The sequence below is a fragment of the Rousettus aegyptiacus genome, unplaced genomic scaffold (assembly GCF_014176215.1).
Source record: "Rousettus aegyptiacus isolate mRouAeg1 unplaced genomic scaffold, mRouAeg1.p scaffold_m13_p_11, whole genome shotgun sequence".
NCBI classification, from domain to species: domain Eukaryota; kingdom Metazoa; phylum Chordata; class Mammalia; order Chiroptera; family Pteropodidae; genus Rousettus; species Rousettus aegyptiacus.
The window spans coordinates 23,769,406-23,796,619 of NW_023416286.1; the positions used below are offsets into that span (position 1 = coordinate 23,769,406).

At 41.5% G+C, this 27,214-nt stretch overlaps 2 protein-coding genes across 14 annotated transcripts in view; one reads left to right on the forward strand and one right to left on the reverse strand.

Moving 5' to 3' along the window:
* PDGFRL (platelet derived growth factor receptor like) overlaps window positions 1-15,689 on the forward strand; it is a 48,372-nt gene extending 32,683 nt beyond the window's left edge. Inside the window, exons 3-6 of one of the 2 annotated variants that reach the window (XM_016130039.2) lie at window positions 5,339-5,490; window positions 9,447-9,740; window positions 13,588-13,727; window positions 15,110-15,327. In XM_016130039.2, the coding sequence (XP_015985525.2) occupies window positions 5,339-5,490; window positions 9,447-9,740; window positions 13,588-13,727; window positions 15,110-15,190 (667 nt within the window). In that variant the 3' untranslated portion in view covers window positions 15,191-15,327. Of the gene's footprint in view, window positions 1-5,338; window positions 5,491-9,446; window positions 9,741-13,587; window positions 13,728-15,109 lie in introns of both variants that reach the window. The other variant, XM_016130029.2, reaches the window with a different exon arrangement.
* Window positions 15,690-16,308: 619 nt separating this feature from the next.
* The window catches only part of MTUS1 (microtubule associated scaffold protein 1), a 132,613-nt gene continuing 121,707 nt past the window's right edge, over window positions 16,309-27,214 (reverse strand). For 8 of the 12 annotated variants that reach the window (XM_016129969.2, XM_016129958.2, XM_016129963.2 and 5 more), the window contains 7 exons: window positions 26,602-26,816; window positions 25,741-25,846; window positions 24,627-24,700; window positions 24,384-24,479; window positions 21,809-21,925; window positions 19,175-19,272; window positions 18,348-18,609 (listed from right to left, as the gene is read on the reverse strand). In XM_016129969.2, the coding sequence (XP_015985455.2) occupies window positions 18,396-18,609; window positions 19,175-19,272; window positions 21,809-21,925; window positions 24,384-24,479; window positions 24,627-24,700; window positions 25,741-25,846; window positions 26,602-26,816 (920 nt within the window). In that variant the 3' untranslated portion in view covers window positions 18,348-18,395. Of the gene's footprint in view, window positions 18,610-19,174; window positions 19,273-21,808; window positions 21,926-24,383; window positions 24,480-24,626; window positions 24,701-25,740; window positions 25,847-26,601; window positions 26,817-27,214 lie in introns of all 12 variants that reach the window. The other 4 variants (XM_016129939.2, XM_016130015.2, XM_016130006.2 and 1 more) reach the window with 2 other exon arrangements.

Sequence of the window (27,214 nt, forward strand, 5' to 3'; positions counted from 1 at the left end):
AACAAGCTTTGCATTCTGGGAATAAATCCCACCTAATCACGGCATATAATCTTTTTAATGTATTGCCGAATGTGGTTTGCTAATATTTCATTGATGATTTTTGCATCTATATTCATCAGGCAAATTGGCCTATAATTTTTTTTGTATTGTCTTTGTCTGGTTTTGGTATCAGGGTAATGTTGGCCTCATAATAGTTTGAGAAGGGTAGGTATTAATTCTTTGAATGTTTGGTAAAATTCACCTGTGAGGACATCTGGTTCGGGACTTTCATTTGGGAGTTTTTTGATTACCAGTTCAATTTCATTAGTAGTTATCAGTCTGTTCAAATTTTCTATTTCTTCCTGATTCAGCCCTGGAAAGTTATATGTTTTTAGGAATTTATTCATTTCTTCCAGGTTGTCCAATTTGTTGGCATATACATGTTCATAGTATGTCTTTACAATTCGTTGTATTTCTGTGATGTCAGTTGTCATGTCTCCTCTTTTTGGGCCCTCTTTTTTCATGATGAGTCTGGCTAAAGTTTTATCAATTTTATCTTTTCATAGAAACTGCTCTTGGTTTCATTGATCTTTTCTATTTTTTTTTTTAGACTGTTTTTGTTTATTTCCACTCTGATCTTTATTATTATCTTCTACTCAATTTGGGCTTTGCTTTTTCTTCTTTTTCTGGTTCCTTTAAGTTTAAGTTTAAATTGTTTGAGAATTTTCTTGTTTCTTGAAGTAGGCCTGTATTGGTATAAATATCCCTCTTATAACTGCTTTGTCTGTGTCCTATACATTTAGGGTTATTCTGTTTTCATTTTCATTTGTCTCAAGGTATCTTTTGATTTCTCCCTGATCTTGTTGTTAACCCATTCATTTTATTAGCTTGCTATTTAGTTTCCATGTCTTCGTGTTTCTCAGTTTTCTTGTAATTGATTTCTAGTTTTGTACCATTGTGATAAAGAAGATGCTTGATATAACTTCGACCTTCTTAAATTTATTGAGACTTATTTTGTGGCCTAACATATATGTGGTCCGTAACGGAAATATTCCATATGCACTTGGAAAGAATGTATATTCCTCTGCTTTTGGGTAAAATGTCCTAAAAATATCAGTTATGTCCATCTGGTCTAATGTGTCCCTTAAGGCCACTGTTTTCCTTTTTGATTTTCTGTCTGGCTGATCTATCCATTGAAGTCAATGGAGTTTAAAGTCCCTTCCTAATACCGTATTACTATTGGTCTCTCCCTTATGTCTGTCAATATTTGCGTTATATATTTAGGTGTTCCTGCATAGATGTTTATAAAAGTTACATCCTCTTGTTGGGTTGAATCTTTTATCATTACAAAATACCTTTTTTTTGTTTCTTGTTACAGCTCTTGTTTTAAAGTTATTTTGACTGATATAAGTACTACCTCAACTTTTTTTGTTTCTATTTGCATAAAATATCTTTTCCATCTTTTTACTGAAAGTGTGTGTTTTTCGACCTAAAGTGGGTTTTTTGTAGGTGGCATGTGCACAGGTCTTGTTGTTGTTTTTTAAATCCATTTAACCTTTCAATCGGAGCATTTAGTCCATTTATATTTAAAATAATTTTTGATAGATATGTCGTTATTGACATTTTATTGCGTCTGATTGTTTTGAGATCTTCATTCCTTTCTTATTTTCTTGCTCTCTTATTTGTTGATGACTTTCTATAACATTGTGTTTTTATTTTGTTCTCTTTGTTCCTTTGATATTTCTTATAGATTTTCGATTTGTGGTTACCAAGTGTTTAGTATCTTTACCAACCTCTGTTTAGAGTAGTCTATTTTAAGTTGATGGTCACTTTTAAACATTCTAAAATCAGTACAATTTATACTCCATTCCAAGTTTATGTTTTTATCATTATTTTTTACTTCTTTTGCATGTGTGTGTGTGTGTGTGTATCCCTTAAATTGTTGTTGTAATTATATACAGCTTTCCTACTTTTGCCTTTTAACCTTTGTACTACCTTTAGTTGATCCACTGCTTTTACTAAGTGTTTGTCTTTGTCAATGAGATTTTTTTTTTCTTTTCCTTATTTTCTTATTCATATTTTTGATCTTTTCTACTTAGAGAACCTCCTTTAATATTTCTTGTAATACTAGTTCAGTGATGATGTACTCCTTTAGTTTTTTCATGTCTGGAAAGCTCTTTATCACTCCTTCAATTCTAAATGATAGCCTTGTTGGGTAGAGCAATCTTGGTTGTAGGTCTTTGCTTTTTATCTCTTTGAATATTTTGTGCCACTCTCTTCTGGCCTGCAGAATTTCTGTTAAAAAATCAGCCGATAAAAGGAAAAAAGCAGCCGATAGCCTTATGAAAACTCCCTTGGGGGTAAATAATTGCTTTCTCTTTCAGCTTTTAAGATTCTCTCTTTGTCTTTAACCTTTATCATATTTATTATGTTGTGTCTTGGTTTGAGCCTCTTTGGGCTCATCTTGCTTGGGACTCTCTGTGCTTTCTGGACTTATATGCCTATTTCCCTTGCCAGGTTAGGAAAGTTTTTAGTCATTACATTTTTTTAGATTCCTTTTTTTTTTCTTTTTTCTCTTATAATTGGGTGTTTTCTGCTGCCTTGTCTTCCAGACCGCTGATTCAATCTTCTGCTTCTAATCTGCTATCAATTCCCTCTAATGTATTCCTCATTACAGTCATTGTATTATTCATTTCTGACTGGCTCTCTCTTGTGGTGTCTATCTTTGCTGAAGTTCTCACAAAATCTTAAGTTCATCGAGCTTTCTTATAACTAGTGTTTTGAACTCCATATCTGATAGATTGCTCGTCTCCATTTGATTTAGTTCTTTTTCTGGAATTTTGCCCTGTTCTTTCATTTAGGACATGTTTTTTTGTCTCCTCATTTTGGCTGCCTCCCTGTGTTTGTTACTATGTATTAGGTAGATCTGCTAGATCCCAGTCTTGACAGAGTGGCTTTATGTAGTAGGTGTCCTGTGGAGCCCAGTAGCACAGTCTCCCTGTTCACCTGAGCTGGGTGCTTCACAGGTGTCCCTTGTGTGGGTTATGAGTGCTCTCCTGTTGTAGTTGAACCTTGATTGCTGTTGAAATATCAATAGGTTGGATTGACCCTCAGTCTGCCATGGCTACAGTAAAGACACTATCCTGTGGGTGATGGACCCCATAGAGTGGGAGTCACTTTAGCAGGGCTCTGGTGTCAGCCAAATCCACTCTCTGGCATTTCTGGAAGTGGTTGAGTAGTGCTTTGGTGGGGTCTGATGCTGGCCACTTAGGAAGGGCTTCAGTGCAGGCCAAGGTCATCTGCCATTAGTGATCAGCTTGGGGCCACTGGTGGGAGCTATAAAGTGATCTGCAGTTGTTTGCCACTTATGTTGGGCTCAGAGGTGCTTGGAAGAGGCTATGCTGAGGGTGAACTGAGGCTGGCTGCCACTAGTGCCGGGCTTGGAACCTTTTGGTAGGCAGCATTGTGTGAGCTGAGGCCAGCTGCCATTTGTGCTGGGCTTGTGGCCACTTAGTTGTAGTTACATTCCAAGACAACACTGACTTCAACTTATAACAAGCTTTGGACCACCCAATGGGATTTGCAATGCAAGTTGAAACCAGTTACCACTTGTGGCAGGTTTGGGCTTGCTTAGCAAGAGGTATAGGGCATGTGGAGGCTAGCTGTGGCTTGTTTGGGTTTGTGGAAGTTTGATAATTTTAGGAAAGTCTGCCGCATGAGCCAAGAAAGGCCACTTGTGTGAAAAGGCACTGGAAGTAGCTCAAGCCAGAAGCACTAGTTGGGTGGGGTATCAGGGAATCTCCAGGGCAGAACTAATTGTGTTAGCCAGGGTGATGGAGAACTCAGATTTGGTGTCTACCTGCTGGCTGGGTCAAGGAAAGCCTTAACAAGGGTGCAATGGTGCCTTCCAGAACTTCCATCCCTGGAAAGAACTGCCCTGCCCCCTGCTCCTTCAGCCCTTGCCCTGAAATTAGTCATTTCAGCTCCTCCCCATTTGTCCCTGGTGTTTTTTGAGCTGCTGCCCCTGCCCAGAGCAAGCGAGTCTTGGAGTGAATGAGTCTGACTCTGCGCCTGCAGAGGACTACCTGGGACTCCAGTAGCCATCTACCTCACTCAGATGTAATCCCTACTGTTTTTCACAGCCAAATACTATGGGGACTCTTCTTGGCACTGATGCCTGGGCTGAGGAGCCTAGTGTGGGATTGGGACCCTTTGCTCATCAGAGGGGCCCTCCACTGCCAAGATATCCCTCCTGATTCTTAATCACCACACTATGGGTATGAGACCTGCCTTTTCCAAGTCTCCACACCTCCTATCAGTCTCATCATGGCTGCTGCTTTTAGCCTTACTTATAGGACTTCTGTTCAGCTAGACTGCTGGTGGTTCTCATTGACTGTTGTTTTATAATGTAGTTGTAATTTTGATGTGGTTGTGGGAGGTGGAGAGCACAGCATTTATCTATTCTATCATTTTGATTGGAGGTCTAAAGGGAAGTTTTTATTTGTGTGTGTGTGTGTGTGTGTGTGTGTGTGTGTAACCTGTATTTTTAGTTTTTTAATTAATTTCTTGGGGTGACATTATATTAACATTATATAATTTTGAGATGTATAAATTAGATGCTCGCCACCTAATTTCTTCAGTTACCACATATTTGATCCCCTTTACCCACTTTTCCCTCTCTCCACCCACCTCTTCCCTCTGATAACCACCATTCTGTTGTCTGTCTCTATGAGTTTATTTTCATTTGTTTCATTAGTTCATTAGTTTTTGTTTTATATTCCACATATGAGTGAAATCATGGATTTTGACTTTTTCCACCTGACTGACTTTACTTAGCATAATCTTGAGAGTATTAGGCTAAGGTTTTATTTTTAATATAATAATGTACGTTATTCTAAGCTTATATTTGGAGATTTATCTTTATTAATGAAAGATTTTGTACACTGGATAATGCTGGGTTATTTCATTCTTATTAAGTGTTGTTCCAATGAACCCATTAGAAACAACAGCTGAAAGCAAAACGCCTCCTCAAGGCTTTTGATCTGAGTTTCTGTGGCTGCACGGCAATGTGCCAGCAATTTTACTTAAGGAAACCCCAGTTCCAAGGTTGAAGAGAATTTCCTCTCTTTAGAAAATGTAATTGTCGTTCTTAAATTTTCTTCTAGGAAAGGCTTCTTCTCTCTGCTTCTCCCATTCCCCACTTTTTTCCACACACACACTTTTATTAGTTTGTGCCATGTGAGAGAGGGCACTCTGCCTCAACCCACTGGGGCATTTATATCTGAAAACAATAGGGCAGAGAGTGATGGCAGCGAGGCCCCGGCCCAGGAGTGTGACCTGGCTTTGCTTCTGTTGACAGTGTGAAGCAGAATGAGCGCTATGGCCAACTGACCCTAGTCAACTCCACTGCGGCTGACACTGGAGAGTTCAGCTGCTGGGGGCAGCTCTGCAATGGCTACATATGCAGGAAGGATGAGACCAGAATGGGCTCCACCTACATCTTTTTTACAGGTAAAAGGTTTGCAGCATTAGTGATCTCTTCAACCTTAAGTCTCACAGCAACCCTTCAGAGTAAGTACCAATATTGGTTCCATTTTTTTTCCAATGGGAAAATTAAGGTTTAGAGAGATTAAGTCCTTAAGATCATCCCGCAAGTAAGTGGCTGTATCAGGATTTGAACACAGAACTGCCTGACTCCAGAGTTTGTACCTACATTGTTCAATATGGTAGCCACTAGACTCAGGTGACTATTTAAAATTTGAATGAGAGTTAATTAAAATTAAAAACTCAGCTTCTCAGTGTTTCAAGTGCTCCATTGCCAAGTACAGCTAGTGACTATCCTGTTGGATACTGCTGATGGAAGATCATCATTGCAGAAAGCTCTCTTAGACAGCATTGTCATAGACATTTAGTCATATGTTCTCAGAACTTGTGATGACCTCCCCTGGGACCTCTGTAGTCATAGGATGCCTGGCTGAAGACCTCCTTGTATTTGTTCTTATGAATACTGTAAGCTGGAGTTTTGGTGGCAGAATTCCTAAAGATCTTGGCCTTTGCGGCTCTCGTCCCAATCTCTGAGCCTAAGTGAGGTGCCTAAAAAGGTGCAGGGCAGAGTGAACTCTTCTCATCCCTTTCAGCGGTAGGTACGTTTTTGCCAGGTGGAATTGCACCTGGAGAAATAGACATTGCAGAGTAGCTTGCCAGCCTCCTTCCTCTGCAGAACGTTCCAAACTGAAGTGTGGGGGATGACATTCTCCAACAAGTCTCAGAGGTCAGGAACAGCTTTCAGGAATCTTACCAATGTCACCCCCTGGTGCTGCTGTTGTCTCAGGCATTCCATGTGAAGCCAGAATGTTTTCTGAGTGTCTGGACAGGGGCTTTCGGCAGATTAGTCTATATTCCAAATCCATTTACCTTTCAGACCGAAGTGATTTAAGCCCATGACTCGAATAATGATCTTATGCCCTGGCCATTAATAAATGCTTTAGCAATATCTCATATATAATCCCTTCCTGCCCAAACTGCTCCTCTCTGGCAAGCAGATGTATTAGCAGACCACTCTGCAATCCTGGAGGTTCATATATCTCTTTTCATTTCCACAAAACCCCTGGGAACTAAGTAAAAACTGTTTCATTATCTCTATTTTAGAAATAATGATGCTTATTCTGTGACTCAAAGGGTGAAGTGACTTGTTCAGTGTTTCATGACTGATAGTAGCTGAGTAAGGAGTCAAACCCTGTTTTTCTGATCCAGGATCCCATGTTCTGACTGCCCTAACCCACTTCTAAGACAAGGTGAATGATAGCTGGGCAAACAGAAGACACTAGCTAGCATAACTGCTGTCATCAGGAAAATCGCTAATAGTTGTTCATAGATAATCTCTCTGATCCTCATTCTGGATTGTGCTATGCAGAATGCTCACATGCCCTTAGTATTGTACCATGCTGGGGAGGAGCAGTGGGAAAAGCCACTAAGTAAGACTAATAAGAGCCCATTGTTTTGGATGAGGACTGATACTATATTTCAATTTGCAGAATGAAGATTCTTTGTCACAGTTAGCACTGTTGTGGCTTCCCAAAATATTGATTTTTGAACTCATTTTGAACTGAAGACCTCATTTGAGCAGAATGTCCTTTTAGAAATATGGAGTTTTGGAGATAGGTCTTCATCTTATAAAAGCCTTTTCAAAGGAATGCCCCTAAATTAATATTTATTTCAACTTTCAAGAAACCCAGTCCAAAAAGGGATGTGACCTAATGTGTTGTATCATTTTCTTATTCCTCAACACTGAGAGTCCATTCGGATTTTGAGTATAGGGTTTAGCACTTTGTCTTTTCAGGCCTGGGTGGATTTGCAAATCCAAGATGGGCTCTTTTGGGAGCTGAGCTTTCTGGCTCTGGGTTCCTTCAGAACATATGGTTTTCCGCTACCCACACAGAGATACGTCTGGCATTCATTATGTTTGTATGTTTCCTAGACTTTGATTGCAAACACTGTGAAGCTTCTTTTTCACTGTTGTTAATTTGTGCCGTTTTTGATTAAGCAACTGTCACACATTATATTTAATATTTACCCAGGAAGTACTCGATAATTTTTTCCCTCTTTTTATTGAAGTATAACATATAAAGAAAAACACACAAGTCATAATTACACAGCTCATTAAATTATCCTCAAGTGAACTCACACATGTAACTAGCACCCAGATCAAAGAGGAGAACATTACGGGCAGTAGGCTTTCTCATAGCAAGAGGCTCAGGCTCCAGTTTTTATATGTAGTAAATCTACATTAATGAGCATTTTTATGGAGTTTGTTATAATTTTGATTTTAATTTACATGTGTTTAGTTTTCTGAAAGTAATGTTTGTCAGCTACTCAAGTCAATACAAACATATTTGCAAGGGGCATATGTAATCTATAATTTCTTAAATGAATGTCAATATACTTTTTTTGGTAGGTGGAATCTACTGGTTATCAATGTATTTCTTCTGTTTATTAAAGCGATTGGTGCAGTCACTTCTTTCAAAGCATGTGCTATACCACAAGTAACATATTTTTGTGTTCTGAAATTCAGATTGTTATTCTACCAGTTTTACTCATTAGTTCAGTTTCCTCTATAAAATCTTACAAATGTAAATTTCTTAAATGCTTTGATAAAAGATATCTTTAATACTATCTTCTGTGGATTCTTCTCTTTACACATGGGGACGTGGAAGCACAGAGGGATCCAGGGACACAACCAAGGCCATGAAGATTTACTCTTTGTGAACACCAGGCTATTAGGTACAATGACAAAGGTGCCCCTAAGCCTGAAAGTCAATTTATTGTGAAGTGGCATGAATTGCTTGGATTGATATAAAGTCTTGAAAAAAATAGAGACTCGCTGAGCTGTGACAGACTCTTTCTTGATCTCAGAGCCAGAGGGAAAGAGCTCCATGTTACTGAACTTGTACTCATCACCAGAGAGATCTTGGCCCATGAAGACATTTGATGATGTGTCTAGGAATTCTGCCCCCAACCTAAACCATCACATGTGGTTTATATGGCACAAAGAAGTGTAGTGAAGGAGAAAGCCAAGAATAATTGGTTGTTTCAGGAACATTGCAGGAAAACCATGGGAAACGATTTAACAACTGTTGGGATGTGATAAGTTAAACGATATCTCTTAGCAATTACTATAATATTCTCTCATAGAATAGAAAACGAAGGATTCAATGTGCCATTCCAAAAACAAAAACAACAATAACAAAAAAACCCCCCAAAACCAGAGTTGTTTGATTGTAAAGTGGGTAAACCAGATGTTATTTAGGTAAGATAAAAATACTATCATCTAAATCTTAAAGAACATGTAGAGTGATTTCAGAGGAAATGGAAGGCGTGTAAGGAACTGGCTGAAGGTCCCCAGTCTGAGAGCAGCCAAGCCGAGCTCAGTCAGAACCTGAGACTAGCGGGTTCCTTATCCATCTCTACTCAGTTTCCTTTCCATTGACGTTGGCAGGAATGAGGCCCCCTAGGCTGTGAGGACGGGGTAAGGATGCCAGCGTCCTCACTGGGCTGAACCTCTCAGAGAAACACTGCTGTGCTGGGGAACCCCTCCCAACAGGCAGTTACTGAGCACAGGCTACAGGGCTAATTTCCCCAGAGACACAGCAGACTGTTTACAGGTTTTAAAACTACTCTTAACATAAGGAAATCAGTCTCCCTCTGTGCTTTCTCAGTGGGGTAATCCATGAGCCAGATTGAGCTCGAACTAAGACCCATTTTGCTTCTTTTAAAGAGGTAAGAAGAAACATCCTTCTTCTTCTAAAAAAAAAAAAGTTATTAAAAACAGCTTTTTCTATTCATAAAGATTCAGTATTCTGAGTATATTGCCAGTCCTCTCTCATCTTTTTGCTCCAAAAGCAACAATCAATTAAGCATTCTTACATTGTTTCTGCAGAATAAATAAGCTTGTGTCTTTTTCTTTACAGAGAAAGGAGAACTCTTTGTACCTTCTCCCAGTTACTTTGATGTCGTCTACTTGAACCCAGACAGACAGGCTGTGGTTCCTTGTCGAGTGACAGTCCTGTCAGCCAAAGTCACACTCCATAGGGAGTTCCCAGCCAAGGAAATCCCAGCCAATGGAACAGACATTGTTTATGACATGAAGAGAGGTTTCGTGTATCTGCAACCTCATTCTGACCACCAGGGGGTGGTCTACTGCAAGGCGGAGGCTGGGGGCAAGTCCCAGATCTCTGTCAAGTACCAACTCCTCTATGCAGAAGGTAAGCCTGTTTGCTACCAGTGCCTAGATTTTAGTTGCTTCCAGCTGGTCAATATCAGGTATTGCTGTTCCCAAGTATGGATGGACATTAGGGGGCACAGAATGCTGTTCTTAAAGGCTCCTTTATTGCACTACTATTTCTAGAATATTCTACTTGTCCGTGACCATGACCCAATATCTTTCACCTCCCCTGTCTCTAAATCTGTCATTCACTCTAGTTTGACTCTGTGTGACTGGTTGGCGATACTCCAAAACCTCTTCTTAGAACATTTTCTCAAATGAGAACATCCTCTTTATTTTAACCAAAATCTGCTATCGGGGCAGCATCCCTTCCCCATCTCGGGGTCAGGAGGGCGGGGTAGACGTCCTTGCACCCACTCCCACTTCCTGATTCTTATTCTCTCGCCCTCTCCCAGGAACTTCTGCTCCTTAGACTCACGGCTACCAGACTGAGGCCTGTGGCTCCACCAGCTTTCACCTTTTCTCATGGGCTCGTTTTCTTCTTCGTCACTCCCTTTTATGAGTGACAACATTCATTTGGAACCCACAGGCCTGGTTCACTGACTGCCTTATCCATCCCGCCTCGGACATCCCTTCCTCAGCCACAACTTTAACATGCCGATGGCTACAACTGCTACGACTCAGGAGTCACTGAGTTAGAACTCCGACTCCTGCCACAGCCTCGTGCCTTCCCAGATTGTTCAGTGGCTCCTTCTGCGCCGATCCTCACCTCTACCCTCTACTCTCCACATTCTGCAGGACTCTGCTTAGAGCCCGTGGCTCGTGGCTTCAGTGCTCTCTGCCCGCGCCCTGAACGCTTTGCCCTTCTGCACTCTCTCCCTCTGTCCAGGAAAACACGATCCTGAATGAACAGAACCACACCCTTGAGGGCTGCTGAGAAATCTCACGGGTGGGTAAATTCGTTCCCTTCCAATCGGCCTCACTACCCGCTTCTTGACAGAACTGAAATATGATCAAATCTCTCTGTTAACGGGGATTTTTTTTTTTTTTAACATAACCATTTCAGTGAGCAGTTTCATTTCAGTGGCTTCATTCATGAAATACTTTTTTGTTTAGGAACTTCCATCAATCCTGCCACCTTTTCTAAGGATAATGAGGTCCATTAGTGATATCTCAGTCCAATTCCACATCCAACGAGCACTTTTAGTAAGACAGTTCATTTAAAATCTTAAACCCCCACATTTGACACCAAGCCCGCTCCTGCTCTCCCCATCAGCAAGCAGCTTACACTGGTGACTCCAGCAGCTGGAGGAGAAGAGTGGGGTGGGAGAGACCGGCTGGCCCCCCTCCCTGCTCTGGTGCTGGCCTAGGGGCAGAAGGGGAGAGGCTGCAGACTCTGATATTAAATGCTGACCTGCCTTGTTATGACTGCCATGGGGACAGATGGTGGCTCCAACATCTTGTCATGGATAAGAAGGTACTCATCCCTAAGAAGCCCCCTTGGTCCCATATGGCCCTCTCAGATTCAACCTTGTCCTCTTCTGGACCCTCAGCTGAAGGCCTCCACTGTCTCTGTGCGTCTCTTCACGCCCTGCTTCGGTGTAGTCTTGGAAAGGCTGTGGTGCCGATATCTCTGAGTGCCTTTGATCCCCTGACTGGAGCATGTGGAAACCAGAAACTTAGAGTGAGGACACGGTCTAGGTTTCCAGTGCTCCTGCAGCTCCGCCATGCCATCCCTCCCTCCCATCACTCTCCGGACCAGGACTGGTGGTACACAGGCAGGCGGCAAGCAGATTCCTACTGCAAAAGGACGTGTCACCTCCCTTCTTGACAATGAATGCCCTTGAGCCTCCTTCCTCTGCTTTCAAGAGAGAAAGCACCCCCTCTCAGCCCCTGAGAGTGAGTAGAAGAAATGATTCTTCTTCTTGCACCATAGTGCCTCAAGGATGACTCTTCTCAGAGAACTCTTACGTGACCTGGGGTGAGTGGCCCACATGTGGGCCAGAGTCCATCCTGATGCAGTGGTGCTGCTGGGCAGCCCTGTGGCAGAGCGAGTGGCCCAAACATGACAATTCAGGCTCTGTAATGTCTTGTTCTCAGCCATGGACGTATTCACTAGGCCATGGCACCAACACCCTGTTAACAAACACCCCCGCAGCCCTCCTTGACCACTCTCAGCCCTCAGCTAAGGCCGTCTCTCTTCCCCAACACGGCCAACTGCCCTGAAAGAGCTCTCCCTGTTCCTATCTTCATTTACTTCCCTCCCACATGCTCCTTACCCTTCTCCTCTGGGCCCCACAAAATGGCTATTGCTAAGAGTCCCCAAGCCATTAAATGCAGTAGACACGTTGTGTCCTCATCCTCCGAGGGTCTACCTCGCCTGCATGAAACCCCTGCTCCTCGGCTCCATTTTGTCCTGCTTTCCCCCGACTTTCTCATTCTGCTTTGTCAGCTCTCTGCCTCTCCCAGCTTGTGACTGTTGGAAGTTCCCTGAGATCCCTCTTTTCTCATTTGTTGTTCTCCTATGTGGTCTCAGCCACATCCACGCTTGGCTGCATATCTGTTCACTAATAACTTCTAATTGAAAGTACACAGCCCAGATCTGGGAGTGCCAGCTTCATGTATCCAGCTGTCTAGCCAGTGTCTGTGCTTGGACGCGTCACAGGCTCTTCCCTGAACTCCGCGTCTTCCTCCCTGGCCTGGTTCTTCAGCTTTCCTCGTCTCCGTCGCCCAGGGCTGGACTGAGACTGGGAGTCAGCCTGAAACTTCTGTCTCTTCGTAGTCTTTTTGCTTTTTCTATTATATCGCTTTCGACTCCTGCTCTCTCTCTCCATCCTCACTGCAACGACTCCAGGCTATCACAATCTCTTCCTTGGACTAATGCGAGTGCCTTTCCAGCTGGTCTCCCGTGTTCACCTTTTCTCTCTTCCACATCAAGCTGATTAAGCCTTGGTGGGGGCTTTGCTGTGGTGAATGCCCATCAGCTAGCGCCTCCTCCTTCTCCCTGCATGCCTGTTGGGCTCGACCTTCAGATTTTAGTTCAAACATTGCTTCTTCGAGGAAGTCTTTCCTGATCTGCAGCCTATTCTAAACTTCTGAAACACTCTGGGCTTCTTATAGCTCTTAATTCCTTTAAAATTACCACCACAATTACTTGCTCAGTATCAGCCTCCTCCTCTGGAATACAGGCCTCTGGGGCTCAGAGACCACACCTGTCTTGTCCCCTGCTGTAGTCCCAGCTCTGAGCGCATTGCCTTCCTTGTTCAAGGCTGCCGTCGAAAGTATCTGCTGAGTGAACTGATCATACTGAAAGAATTTGTTTCTGAAATACGAAAATGCGTAGCAGTCATGGCCTTCCTGCGATCCCGCTTTCTCACAGATGTAGACGTTCGCCTCTCCTTTCTGAGGGTGAACCACCGCACATCCGGCTGTTCATCTCCACCTGGGCAGTTGCCCTCTGCATTCATTCTACTTACTCTCTCCCCAAGTACCTTCTTCTCAACATTTTTATCCCCTTCATATGAACTTCTGGCAGATTTAATGGGTTCCTCCCCTAATTACAAGTGTAATGGCTGGACCTGGGGAGTTCTGGATGATGACCCCATCCTGGACCATCACAGGAGAGAGGGAGAGAGCAAGAGAGGGAGGGAAGGGGAAAGAGAGGGAGAGAAAAAGGGAGAGGGAGAGGGAGAGGGAGAAGGAGAGGGAGAGATCCTCAAAGAAACCAAAAGTGGGGGGATAGGGGAAGCCTGGTACTAATTAGGAAGCTATAAGAAAGGTAGAAATGTTATATACCTGTCCAAAGAAAAGCATGTGTCTGTAAGTTTGTGTTTAATGTCAGATTCATGAATTCCATCTCACTTTCCCTGTCTCCTGCTTGCTCCCAGTTCCCAGTGGCCCTCCATCAACCACCATCTTGGCATCCTCCAACAAAGTGAAAAGCGGAGATGACATCAGTGTCCTCTGCACTGTCCTAGGGGAGCCTGATATCGAGGTAGAATTCAGGTGGCTCTATCCAGGGCAGAAGGTGAGCACCATACCCCAGACTCAGCCAGTTGTTTTAATTCAGGTTCATCTCCTCTTCCCTCAGCTCCTAGTGATAAAGACCATTACTTAAGAAGTATAAGAAATGTGTGGGAGTGTTGTAAGCGTCAGGGGTTGCTTACTTGTTCTAAGATGTTTCAGTGGATTTACAACGGGCTTTTTTCCCCCTTAATACACAAGAAAAAAGATGACTCGTTTCCATTGGGAAATTTACTCGGTGTACCCTCTACATGCGATTTTTCTTCATAATTCTTAAATAAGAAGGAACAGGGGTTTGAAAGGGGAAAGAAGGGGACTCCCTCTTTCTCCACTCCCAACCGCAATCTTCAGTCTTAATTCTGGGTCGAATAGAGGCTAACCTCCTTCTGGTATCATTCAGAGTGTTCTCCTTACAAGTCCTGGGGCGAGGAGCTCTGAGCAGACATCCACGAAGTGGACACAGAAACACAGGCCCTTTTCAAAAAGGTGCTGTGAGGCCAGAGATAATTTTAAAATAGCCTTCCCATAAAAGCAACTACGGCTTATTTAGCTTCTGTGCATGTTCTGCTCTCTAAAATAAACAGCTTTGCTACCGACATGGAACAATCCCTGTGTTGCCAGAAGAGATTTGGCCTCCTGAGATGTGCTCGGTAGCCAATACACTCCTGGCTTAAGGGCTGTGATTGGTGGAAAATAACTCTCCCCGGACAATAGTATTTTCCGGCATCCTGTTAATAATAGGTACTTGTTTACAAATAGTTGTCCTAGTTAGAGAACATTAATGATTTTCAGTATTTTTTTAATATTACCAATTATTTTGAGCAGAAAGGGAATTTAGTACTACTACATTACAATTTTTTCAACTAATCCAGAAAACACTGTATTATCACTAAATTTGGATGAAGGGTCTTAAAAGCGACCATCTGACTTTCAAGAAATAGGCAGTTATATCATTGAGGGCATCACATTATTCATCCTTGGTACAACTTTTCTTCCACTGGAGTCCTATGGCACATGTGACTAATCATACTTCTCTCTCTCCCAAATCTGAACAATTAGGGGCTTTTATTCACTTGTATAGTGAGTGATTCAGGCTTTTTGACCATAAATTCTGTGAATAAGAACCACTGAGTGAGAGGGTGAAAGTGGGCAATGTGAAGAGAACAGTGGAAAATCTGATCCATGTCGTTATGCCTAATACCAGTTCCACATTCTTGGACTTCGGAAAGAATAAATCTTCAGTAGAAACTTACTAAAGAAAAGGGTAGAAATCTAAGACTCTGCTTTGAAAAAAAATGCAGTCTAAATGATCATACAGTGTGAAAGCAGCCATGAGCTCTGCATACCAAATAGTCTTTTATACGCATATGTTTTGCACTTTGAAAGGAATGCTCGGAGGTGTTGGGTGAGTGGGAGCTGTGTGTAGCAGCTCTTCGGTCGTTCTTCAGTCCATGTGGGTGTCATTAAACAGGATGAAAGGCCTGTGACGATTCAGGACACTTGGAGGCTGATCCACAGAGGACTCGGACACACCACAAGAATCTCCCAGAGCGTCATGACAGTTGAAGACTTTGAGACCATTGATGCAGGATATTACATTTGCACTGCCCAGAATCTCCGAGGACAGACTACAGTAGCTACCACTGTTGAGTTTTCCTGACTTGGAAAATGAAGTATAATGAACTGATGTAAAGTCCATTTGAGTACACGACCAGCTTTGGCATTCTTTTGACTAGTGCTTTGCCAGAGGCTGATGGCAAGCGCCCAACCCCTGCCTTGTGAGTAAGAACCAGACATCCAAACTAAAAGGAAGTCATTCGGTCTAAAAATGGAAGTGTTAACTCCTCTGACAGAAAGCATGTATTTTGATTGCTTACCTAGATATGTGCATTTCTAGTTTTCATACTAAGAAAGCATATATGTAAACAACTTTATATAATCATTACTATTAAATGAGCAAGATTTTGTTAAAAAAAAATGGCTAAGTGCTCGTGTTTTAGGTTGACAAAGTATATTCAGAAAGACTTGTTCGCAGTAATGTTTGGGTTAATACCTAATATTCCATTTACCAACACAAGAATTAAAAAATGTAGTAATATATAACTGTATGATAGGACACTAAAAAAATAGGAAATTGTTTTTAAAAAAACTACTCAGAAGTACTAGTTCTAGATTAGTCCTTTCAATAGGGAACCACGGTATGTATTTTTAAGTTTAACTTTCAATATAAAATAGTTGCACAGAAGGAAGATTCAGCTTCATTTAGGCTTTTTTTCTTACCATCTTCAAAATATTTAGACCATAGTTGTTCCAATTTTGCCTTATAGAGCAGAAATTGTTAAAACCAGTTAAGAGTTATTTCTCCAAAACACACAGCTTTGAATTATCTTTGAATTTTAAGAAACGCTTAGCTCTAAGTCTAGTTCTGTGAGCCAAATTTCATCTCATGACCGGTTTTGTGGTTGCATTGGAAATTCCTGGGAAATAGCTTAGGAGAAGACATGATGTCAACTCCTGCGCTATGAGAAGGGCTGTAAGCTACAAACTGAATAACACTTTGAAGAGTGAAGTATGTCGCAGGCTGCTGCTTATATTGAATATTCCAGCATTATTTATTTGATCAAAGTAAAAATACACTTTTCATCACTACAAACTGAGCACAACTACGGTTTACACATCCATATTTTTATGACGTGCCAACATTTTGCATCCTACATGAAACATTTGGTTTGAAAACTTGAAGTTCTCTGTTTTGTTTCCTATCTTCTCTCCGGTTGTCTTGCATTCTCTTCTCTGAAGACATTTCATACTAAAACTGTGTAAGATTGATTTCCCCAGACACCTAAATGGTACGGAGGAGAGCAGGGAACAGCACAAGATTTACCATGCAAGAGGATGGATGGCAAACCCAACTTTGGCTGATGACATTGAAAACAACTTGAAAGGGTAAGTGGAGATATTCCAGGAGGTGGCAGTGAACCTACATTCCTATTTATCAGAAGCAAACGTGGAAGGCTGCATACATAATAAACTGTCGAAGTTTAGACTTCAGACATAATCGCTACTAAAAAAACCATGCATCATGACTATTCATTTGCTATGTAGTGTACATGTAAATGAGGACTCAGATATCCACCTCTAGTATCCCGAATCTGTTCTGACTACAGCCATGGAACATCAGCAACACAGATTAGTAAATACTGACATCACAATGTTAACACATGCAGGGAGGGAGGGAAAAAGCCAGTTCTTCCACCCTCCCATAGTAGCAGAACTGGGGGAGAAGATAAGTGTAGTTTTGAAAAGAAATTGAAATGCAGCCTGGAGGAGAGTTGTGTAAGCCACATTTTTGACTCATGAGCTGGCCATTCTACCTTCCCAAGGACAGTAGGATTCCTCAAAGGGTACATGGAAACTTAGCGTTATCTTCCTAGACTGTTTTCGTCTATTAAATACTGCATCATTGGTTTAATCAAGGTACTCGTGTTGAGTTCAGTGCTATTCATCAATAAGCACTGAAGCCCACCTCCCTTAGTTCTACTAGCCAATGACTTGTATTCTTTATTTCTTCCAGGGTTTCCGAAAATTTGTACTATCAAATCTAGGCCATGGTTATTTTTGGAAAGTGGTTTCAGCACCTTGAAGATGAGCTGGCTCTGGAAAAGCATATTCCATTATCCTTGTCCCAGAGAAAAATAGATAGGAGGTAGAAGGTTTGCTTTTGTGGCTCTGGCTTGGAGACGGAGGAAGTGAGGATGGGAGAAGACAGTTTAAATCCACGAGGATAGCTCACATCGATGTAAAAGTTAGGCTGAAGCAATTCATTGGTGCTGCCCCTTTTCTTTATATAGATTTTTTAAGAAAAATTAGGGTTCTACATTTGCTCATAGCCTGAGAAAATGGGTTGTAGTAAAACGGTAGTAGGTTCACATGGAAAGTTAAAAATCTACAGAAAAAAAAACCAGGTTTTTACTGACATGGCTGAACAGTGAAAGACCCAACGAGTTACCCTAAAAGGAAACAGAGAATGCACAGACATGGACAAGTCAAAGCTTTTCCTGTTGTTCCCTCTCCCCGACCCCTCTCCGTGTCAAAGGGCTGAGCAAAGTGGGTTGTAGAGAATCATAACTCAAGCGACTATTGCTCTTTCTTCTATGGCTTTTTGCAGAAATGCATACACTGACTTATCTGATTAGTACATATCCAGGTATATTCAGCTTTTGACTTCTGACACACAGCAAAGGAGGCAGCATTGGACACAGGACACTCCACTACATCCATTTCATTCACACATCCTCAAAATAAAAATCACAAGAAGGTGTCTATGGTGAAGAACATTATAAAGGTTATAAATCTTAAGAGAACCCTGAGAGTTTTTCCCCTATGCTTACGTGAAAAAGGCAATGAACAAGACCTTCACCTTCTTATTCGTTAAGTGCTTTGTGCAACAGTGTCCGTGCAGATCATCTGGGGAGGAGCCTCTTGGACCCCGTCAGGTCTTCCTCCAGAGCTCCAGTCTCATAAGGAGCCAATGCTGGGGGTGACGACTTTCCAGTTCTAGTGCGATAACTACACATCAGCTACACAGCTCTTGCTCCCAGGACCACGGTTAGGGTCAGTCCCACAGACCTGGAAAAATGCTTTCAGACAGTCTCCCCGCATTCAGAAAGCGTCATCTGGGAGAAACGTTGGGGCTGGGGAAGGAGCCAGAATTCCTCGGTGACTGGAAGGGGATAGCAGAAGATGTGGGGGACCTCTTGGGGCTGCACAAGTCTCCGTTGTGGAGCTTCCACAGCAGCTCCTCGTTTTCCATGGAGAGTCGCTTGTTGACTTTCGACTCCTTCTCCAACGACTCCTGCAGAACAGCTTGCTCGGTGGAAAGTTGTCTGAAGGACAAAAGAACCAGAAACCACGTGGATCTGAGTTTTAAAAAAATCACTTGGAAAAAATTTCCTTACCATTTAAAATTTGATAGTCCAGAAAAATGACCCCTTTGGCATAAAAGGGAGCCCTGCACAGAGCTTCTGGCCAAGGGTATTTGGCTGGCTGAGAAACCTTGGATGTGTGAGCTAAAGAAAAAGCTACACTTTGGGGGCAATTACACAGGATGAGTGATGCTCCCACAGGTATTCTGCAGGTCTTATGACTGTCTTATGTTTGGGGCCATTTCCTCTCTGGTCTCCTGACGCTCCTTCTCTGAAAGCATTCTCAGCATCAATAAGCCAGGGGTCCCGGGGGGGAGGAAGGCTGGCCTGCTTAGGTCTCAGTATTTAGTCCAGGCCCCTGTGGTAAAAGCATGAAGCACTACCATCAAATTTTCCAGATGAAAACCAGTACCTCTTTAACCACCCTCTTCGATCACAATTCCAGGAGGTGCACGGGTGGAGTGTGGTAAAGCCATACTCGACGTCTGAGGAGAGAAGATGGGAAAACTAGGACCTTTATTTTTACCTTGAAATTGCCACGTGCTTGTCCATTCGAGCTTTTAGTTCCTCATTCTCCTGCTGGAATCGCTTCAGTTTGTCAACCAGTGCTGTGTTGTTGTCCACCTTGGAGTAAGCAAGAATGGCAACAGTTAGGCATTAACAATTGGGAAGTAAAGCCCCTTCTTTCCTAAGGCACATGACTGAAACGAATACACTCTGGAAAGATTTAATTAAGTTTAATTAATTGTATATTGAAATATCTACATACTGATACACTACAGAACAGAACCTAAAGCAGCAAAACAGACCAGCTAGATATTTTTTAAATGCATTTTTAAAATGTAAGTTTTCAAGAACCACTTGAAGACTGACACGCAAGGGGGTAACTGATTTGTTCCAGGTCACACCCATGTAGAATCACCCCTGAGAACTGGTGTCCTGCCCTGGGCAACCCCGGGGCGGCGCCTCTTTCAGTTTCAAGGTGGTAAAACAAACAGCAGCGAGACAGCCTGTATTTATCGAGGGCACTACAGCTTCCTATGGTCAATTTTGGGAAAAAAAAAAAAATTGCCACATTTGATGAAAACTCATAAGGCCAACAGTTCTGGGGGATGTTTAATATGGCCTTAAACATGGTTTTCTAGTTCTTCTTTAGCATCCACCTCTGAGTGGCCACATAAAGCAGCAAATTCACAAAGCTCTATACAGCATCGAATGAGAGAAGGGACACTACAGAAAGCCTTCCTCCTTGATTCAACTGAAGATAACGTCTGATCTCCTGCTGGCCTGCCCAGGCTAAACTTAAGAAAAACAAGTTAACCAGCTGAGAAATTAAAGGGTAAAATCCCAGAAGACATTTAATCACTAACGTGAGGAAGAGCCGATTACATCCCAGCTCACTTTCTAAAGGTAAGATTTTAGTGCCTGCTCAGGAAGCGACATCACAGCTCTATCAGAATCGACGCCAAGTCCCTGTCGCTGCAGCACAAAACTAATCTACTTGTGTTAAGGCTCTTAGTTTGGAGACCTAGTGTTTTTACTATATCCTATTATCCAGAAAAATGTTCGAGACAAACGAATCAGGTAAAATAACTTTCCAAAAAACGAGACTAGAGTATAAGAAAAAAAGGGGCCTTGGAATTTCCAGTAATTATAAAGGAATTCAAGATAAAGCATAAGTAGGAAAATCTGGAATTGGAGACTGAGCAGCGACTGGCCTTAAAATATTGTCTTGTCCAATTCCTTACTGTAAAGAAGAGGAAACTAGCTAGGTGATGTCACAGAGCGCATCAGTGGCAGAGTTAGTATGGAAGCTTTGGTATAAAAACAGGCTCCTTGCTTTCTAAGTGTCTTGTTTTCTACAAAGACTTAAAGCTTATGGGTAAATAGGTAACAGTGGGTTTACCTGTCAACAAACCATTCTTCTGCATGTACATAATACAATGCTAACATCGAGATATGTCTTGGGCATGGCAAGAGACAAATATTTAAGGATCAACAAAAAATATGTTAGTAATTTTACAGCAGAGTCTGTTCTTATTGCTCATATTCTGAAAGGTTGATGAATGGTATATGGGGCAATCAGGATTATCTGGGTCATCAGTGACTACCAGCTTAGCAGCTATCGGACTTGACAGAACAGAATGACCTTAGGCAGGAACTGGTATATAGAGTATGTCGGACCCATTAACAAACCATGAGTTTCCTTCCTTTAACAAAAATCGAAATTTCCTGGTAATTCCAAGTGCTCACGTATTCACATGGCGGCTATGCCCTTACCTTCCTCAATAGAGAGGTCATGGCCTCTAGAAGAAAATCAAACACCAAAACCCAAACAAACTAAAGCAAACAAAAAGTGACCCTCGATCTCCTTGCTCCCTGTTGTCCAGGAGTGGTTTGGTTTCGAATGAGGTGCTTACTCAATGATCAGTCACTCATAATTGGTGGGGAGAAGGGCAGGCAGTGAAGGCAGCAGGCAGAGTACAGCAAAGTACAGCAGTACCTGGGATCACTTAGGTCACCTTGCCAAACCCTGCCCACCTGATGAGACTCCTGTCATCACTGGGCACACCGCTCAGACACACAATTCTGAATAGACTTGTCACAGGCTCACATCAGTTTTCTGTCCTAGAGGCTGCAAACTAAACCATTCATTTTTTTCATAATGCTTGCCATTTGTCCAACTGGATTAATTTTATTAAAGCAAAATAAACTTAGATAGCAAGATTAAATTGCTCCAATGTAATTAACTTACAAATCCATCTGTTTAAGGCACATGAAACCTGCCCAGAGTTGGTGATATGTTAAAATACAAATTTTACATTATCTTAAAATAATTAAAATTCTTATGCAGACGAAGATCCACAGACCACTGAAATGGGAGCCTGCTTTCTTAGGAGTGTTTTTTCCAAGGAGCAAATGCTGCTTTACATGTTCCTTGGTGGTGGTGGGGGGAGGGGGGGAGGTGCGGAATGTTCCAGAAAGCAGCAATGAATCAGCTTTGAGCAGACATAGAAAAGAAATTGCAACCTCTTTTATCTTTTGTATGTTTCCAAGTAGCTTTCTGTAGCAGTTAAAACAGCTACTCAGTTCTAGTTCAGAGCCCAGTTCCTATTTCACAGACACTGTTTTCCTTGGTGAGGCCCTGAAAGAAACGTACCAGTTTCTCCATCTTCATTAACTTGACATCCTGTTGGTGCAGTTTCTCATTCTTGATCTCCAACACGGCCTTCAGGCTTTCTAACTCTTGCTCTAGATACATGATCTGAGGGTTTTTCTGGAAAACACAACAGGATATTTAGCTCTGAGTGATCATGAAATACCATAGCATAGTTCAAATTCTTAATACAAATAATCTTTGATTCGATTTAGAAATTAGACAAGTAGCAAGAGACTTCTACCTTCGTACAGCGGTTTCAAAGAAAGGTGCAAAGAGAGTTAGGATGGCTTTAGTCTTAAAGTCATTAGTTATAAGAATGAAATAAAACTTTTTTTGAAAACAAATGCTTTACTCATTTATCAGTAACTTAATATGGAAAAAATATTGGTAGCACCAAATATTTTATTTCAAGTTGAAGAGAAACACTGCTTACAATACGAAATACAACTCTGGCTAGAGATTAGGCAATTCCAAGTCTTTTACTGATGTTTGCAGGGAGAAACGGGAATGACAGTTCTCTCTGACCAACGTCAGTAACTGATCAGGAACGAAAAGGCAGTACATATACAGGGTTCTCTGGAAAGTAACAGAAACAATAACGTCCTGTGTCTTCTGGATTTTTATTGTGATGGGACTGTGCTGGCCTGGCCATCCTTCTAGAGCAGTCAGAACACCTTATTTTATTTTGTAACACCCCAGCACCTACATGGCAGGCAGCACATGCATCATTCAAAGTCTATACAAAATAAATCCTACGTAAGGGGAGGCATTCTCTTGGAGCACGACCCCAGGGTAGATCCCCCAACTCCTTGCTTTGCTTATGGACACTCAAGCGAACCATCTGAAATGTACAATACAAATGAACAGCACAGATCTATGGATCAGATGTTTAATGAGGGAATTTCTTAGAAAAGAATCAGTGGTAGATCACCAAAACTATCCTCCTGGGCAGCAGTGAATGCTCTGAACCAACCCTTAGGGAGAGTCAGGGTGTGGGCCTTTGGGGACTACTTACTCAAACCCCTCTCTTTACAGAGACTACAAATCCCGCAGCTCACGTGATGCACTCAGGGAACACACTGGAGCTGGAAAGTGCTGGGGCAAAAGACTTTAACTTCAGGATTCTTCCAAACATTTCATAAGTTTCATATGCTGTTATCCTTTTACGTATGATTTTTTTTTTACCCTAACGATAGCAAATCCTATCTCATTTCTGTTGAAAAGAAACAGCGTAACTTACTGTCAATTTTAAAAATTAGAACATTTACAGCCTTGTTCTCATTGTACTTGTTCCTACTCCTCTGCCAGCCTCTTTGTCCTTTACTCTCTCACATGTGCTCCCGTTTCCCACCACCTCACGTGCCTGGACAGACGGGAGCATCAGCTGTTCCTGCTCGCTCAGTCTGTTCCCTTCTTAGCTTTTCAAAAGCCTCGGCACTCCCCGGAAGCTCTTTAGAATCTTAACTCAAACTGTCAGTAAGGCTTACCTTCTACAGGTTAAGTCTAGATTATTTTCTGAAATTACTACTTTTTCTAAGAATCTTCCAGAATAAATAGCTTGGAAGTTTCACCGAATAAGACCTAAACTGACTGTTCTCAAATGTCTACAGGGTCTCCCAGTCACATCTATCAGCAGCAAAAGGGCTCGCTCACTGAGAGACGCACATGTGTCTCGTGGCAACAGCTCACGAACTGATTTTACATGGCAAAAAGCGTTGCTTCCGTAACCTCAAGGTGCCAATAGGAAATGGTGGTACTAAAAATGGAAGCAGTTAAGACATTTTTTTTTTTCCTCAAAAAAAAAAAAAAAAAAAAAGGTGGCAGAGGAGTAAGGATGCAAGTTATAAATTTTAACTTACAAGAGAAATTTGTACTTTTCAAAAGTGAGGATTATCCATACAATAAGATATTGTTCAGCCCTAAAAAGGGATGAAGTATCTATACATATTATACAACATGTGTTTCTTGAAAACATAAGCTAAGTGAAAGAAGCCAGAAGCAAAGGCCACAGATAGCATGATTCCATTTATATGAAATGTTTAGAAGAGGCAAATCCATAGAGGCAGAAAGGAGACTGGTGGCTTCCTAGAATCGGAGCTTTGGGAGGAAATGGGGAGTGACTGCTAATGAGTACCGGATTTATTCTGGTGACAAAAATGTTCTGGAATTAGATACTGGTGACCAATGCACAACTTTATAAATATACTAAAACCCCGGAGTTGTACATTTTAAAAGGCATATAAATTACGTCTCAATGCAGCAATTAGTTTTAAAGAAAGAAAGAAAAAAACAAAAAAAACGAAGTCCTCAAATAAAACCCTGACCCTAACAGATAGTTTTCTTGTTTTCCTGTAAGTATTAGCTTAGACCACTTGTAATTCGTCTGCATGTCAGTTTTTAGCATTTTAAAAAAGAGACCACTAAACGAAGAGCCCGTTCTATACAGCTTTGGGACCACGCTGCAAGATATAAAAAGGATTCTGAACCCGTATTTCTCTGCTGAACACTGGCAGACACCAAAAGGCAGCTGGGCAGAGGAAAGGCCAGCGGGGACGGCGGAGTGCACGGAACTTACTAGATTTGCTTTCTCTCTTGATAATCTTTTTTGTTCTTCTGATTTCAGCTTTTCATTTAAAGCCTCGTTTTCACTCTTCAGATCACTAATTTGTTTCTAAAACACAACAAAATGAGGAACATAAGTTAATAAGCAGACACCAGAAACAAAGAAAATGTGCACAGAAATATACCAAAACCACACAAACCTCAAACCTCAAGAATGACGTGTTTTGTGTTTTTTTTTGTATTGAGATTTACCCACCTCTAGGGATTCCTGCTTCTCATAAAGCAAATCCTCAAGTGATTTCTTTTCTAATTCATGGCTTTTCTTGATTTCTGGAAAGAAGTGATATTTTTTTAACATCTTATGAGACCACTGTATTCTGTAGTTGTTGAAGCACACAGATGTAAGAGTTGATTATGAAGCAAGATGACTCTGTTACTTTATATCTGTATGATGTTTTCATATAAATTAACCTATCCTCAGATTAGCCCTATGAGATAAGACAGATATTCCCATCTTAAGACTGAGAACGCTGAGGCCCAGAGAGGCCAAGGTACCGTAGGGAATACAAAGCAGACTTCTCAGGCGAGAACCTCAAACCCTGGCCTGCGGACTGCTGGTCTGGCTCCCGTGTTCTCTTCCATTTGCATTTTGTGGACCAAAGAGAAATCTAAAGTTAAACCCTTTCAGGAAGGAAGAAAAACAATGTTTATTCAATTTCTACCCTGAGCTAGTCACTGTTATATATTATCATCTTGGACTTTACAACTCTATTTTTCTGATGAGAAAGCCCTTTGCCAAAGGTCACACAGCCAGGTCTTACCACACGTCTGCCCACACACGTGTGTAGGAGTATAAGGAGTTTTAGTGCAGCAACTTCGGCTACACGGCCAACTATGTTCTGAAAGAAATGGCTTCTGATTCTTCACTTTCTACTTTAATCCTTCCAATCATGATAGAATAATTTAAAAGATTCTTTATTCAACATGTGCCATCTACATTTCACAGCAGTGTTGGTGCGTGGCAGTGCTTAGTGTGGATCTCATACCATGGCCAGGATGTAAACTAACGCCTCAACTCCCAGGACCTAAAGTGGTGAAGTACAACTATTATCTAAAAAGCCTTTAAATTCTTTAAACATTCGCCTATTTCCCAAAATGCTATCATTTGCAACAAATTATCTTTTGCATCCTTAGGGGAAAGGGCATCTGCTAACAACGAACAATGCAAAAAGAAACCAAAACACTCCGAATGGAAAGGTATTCTCTGGAGGAGAAAATTATGAATCATTTCCGTTTTTAAAACATATCGCACTGTTCCATTAGTTCTTATTCTATTTAAATAGGAAAAAAAAAAAAAAAAGCACTCTTGCCTGAAAGGGAGGTTTCATAGGCCTTCTTTAGCAATTCTACTTTCTCTGAGTGGCTAGCTTCAATTTCCAACTTTGAAGTTTCATGGGCAGCATTTAAGTTGTCAAACTATAAAGAAAAAAACAAACAATGACTCACCATTAAAATCAAAAGTACTAAGTTAAATAAATAAGCAGCAACATTAGGAGACTTAATACATAAGCTTGTACTCAGTTGAAGGTCTACCTGACGCATGTAAAGAACAACCCCACTTGGATTTGCTACTCCCAGGTCCCCACCCCGTCCGGCTCCATGACACAAACACAGAGCTTTCCAGGGCTCACTGATGGAAATGGCCAAGTCCATCACAAGGAATGAGGATTCTTTCCCAGTGACAGGACCACAGAGTCCGCACGCCTGTCATGTTGGCCTCTACAGCCTCAGTTCCTACCTCATGGCAACAGTAGGCACTCTATAAATATCTGCTAAATGAAAAGCCTATTTGAAAAGGGAGCAATGAAATTAAATACTGGCCTATGACATACCATTAAGTGAAAAATATGGGTTATTAAACAAGTGCCATTTAAAAAAAGAAGAAATACAAACCAGTGGTTTGGCAGCATGGCACCAAAATGCTCTAAAAGAGGTTATTTCTAGGTACTAAGATAAAGAGTTTTCATTTTATCTTTCTTTTTTCATTCGTTCAATATGTGTACATTGCTTTGATCATGAGAAAAAAATTAATTAAAAAAAACTTTTCACTTATTTAAATAAAACAAAGTTCATCAAGGGAGGTTCGACAAAGAGAAGTTTATGACAGGAAATTGATCATCAAACAACAATAGAATTCAAATAAATAGCCACAACCAAGAACATGCTCAGACCTGCTCTTGCAATTGAGTTTTATACTTCTCTGCTTCTTCGATATAAATGTTCTGAAGCTTTTCACACTCCCCAGTGTAAAATTCTTTAAGCCGACTCTCTAGCTCTGTCAGATCAGTTTGGTGCTGCTGGTTTAGCTTCTGGACAAACCCTTCGTAAGCTAACTGCAACTCATTCCTGGCTTTTTCTAATTTCTCACAGGTGGTTGAAGCAGTAACTGAAAAGAGATGGAAAAAAAAGAAAAAACATTTAACTTATTAAATGTCCTAAATTCATAACATTCACACACAGCTGTAATGACTCTGGAGGCATAAGTGCAGTGCACGTCTGTTCTCTAGTGACCAGGTTTTCAAACCTAATAGCATAGAAGTGAACAGTAAAAAGAAAAAAGGGGTAATGGTCTCTAGCAGGTAAAAACATCACACACACACACACACACACTCTCTCACTCACCTCACCCCCACACGCCATTGGCATTATGGAAAGGAAAGGATTGTTTTAGGGCCGAAGAAAAAATAGTTTAGATCAATGATTATTTTACCTAGGTAATGTGGAATAACTGGTTCCTGATATGAATTTCTGGCAATGGTGTAGACTTGTTTTCTTGGGAACATG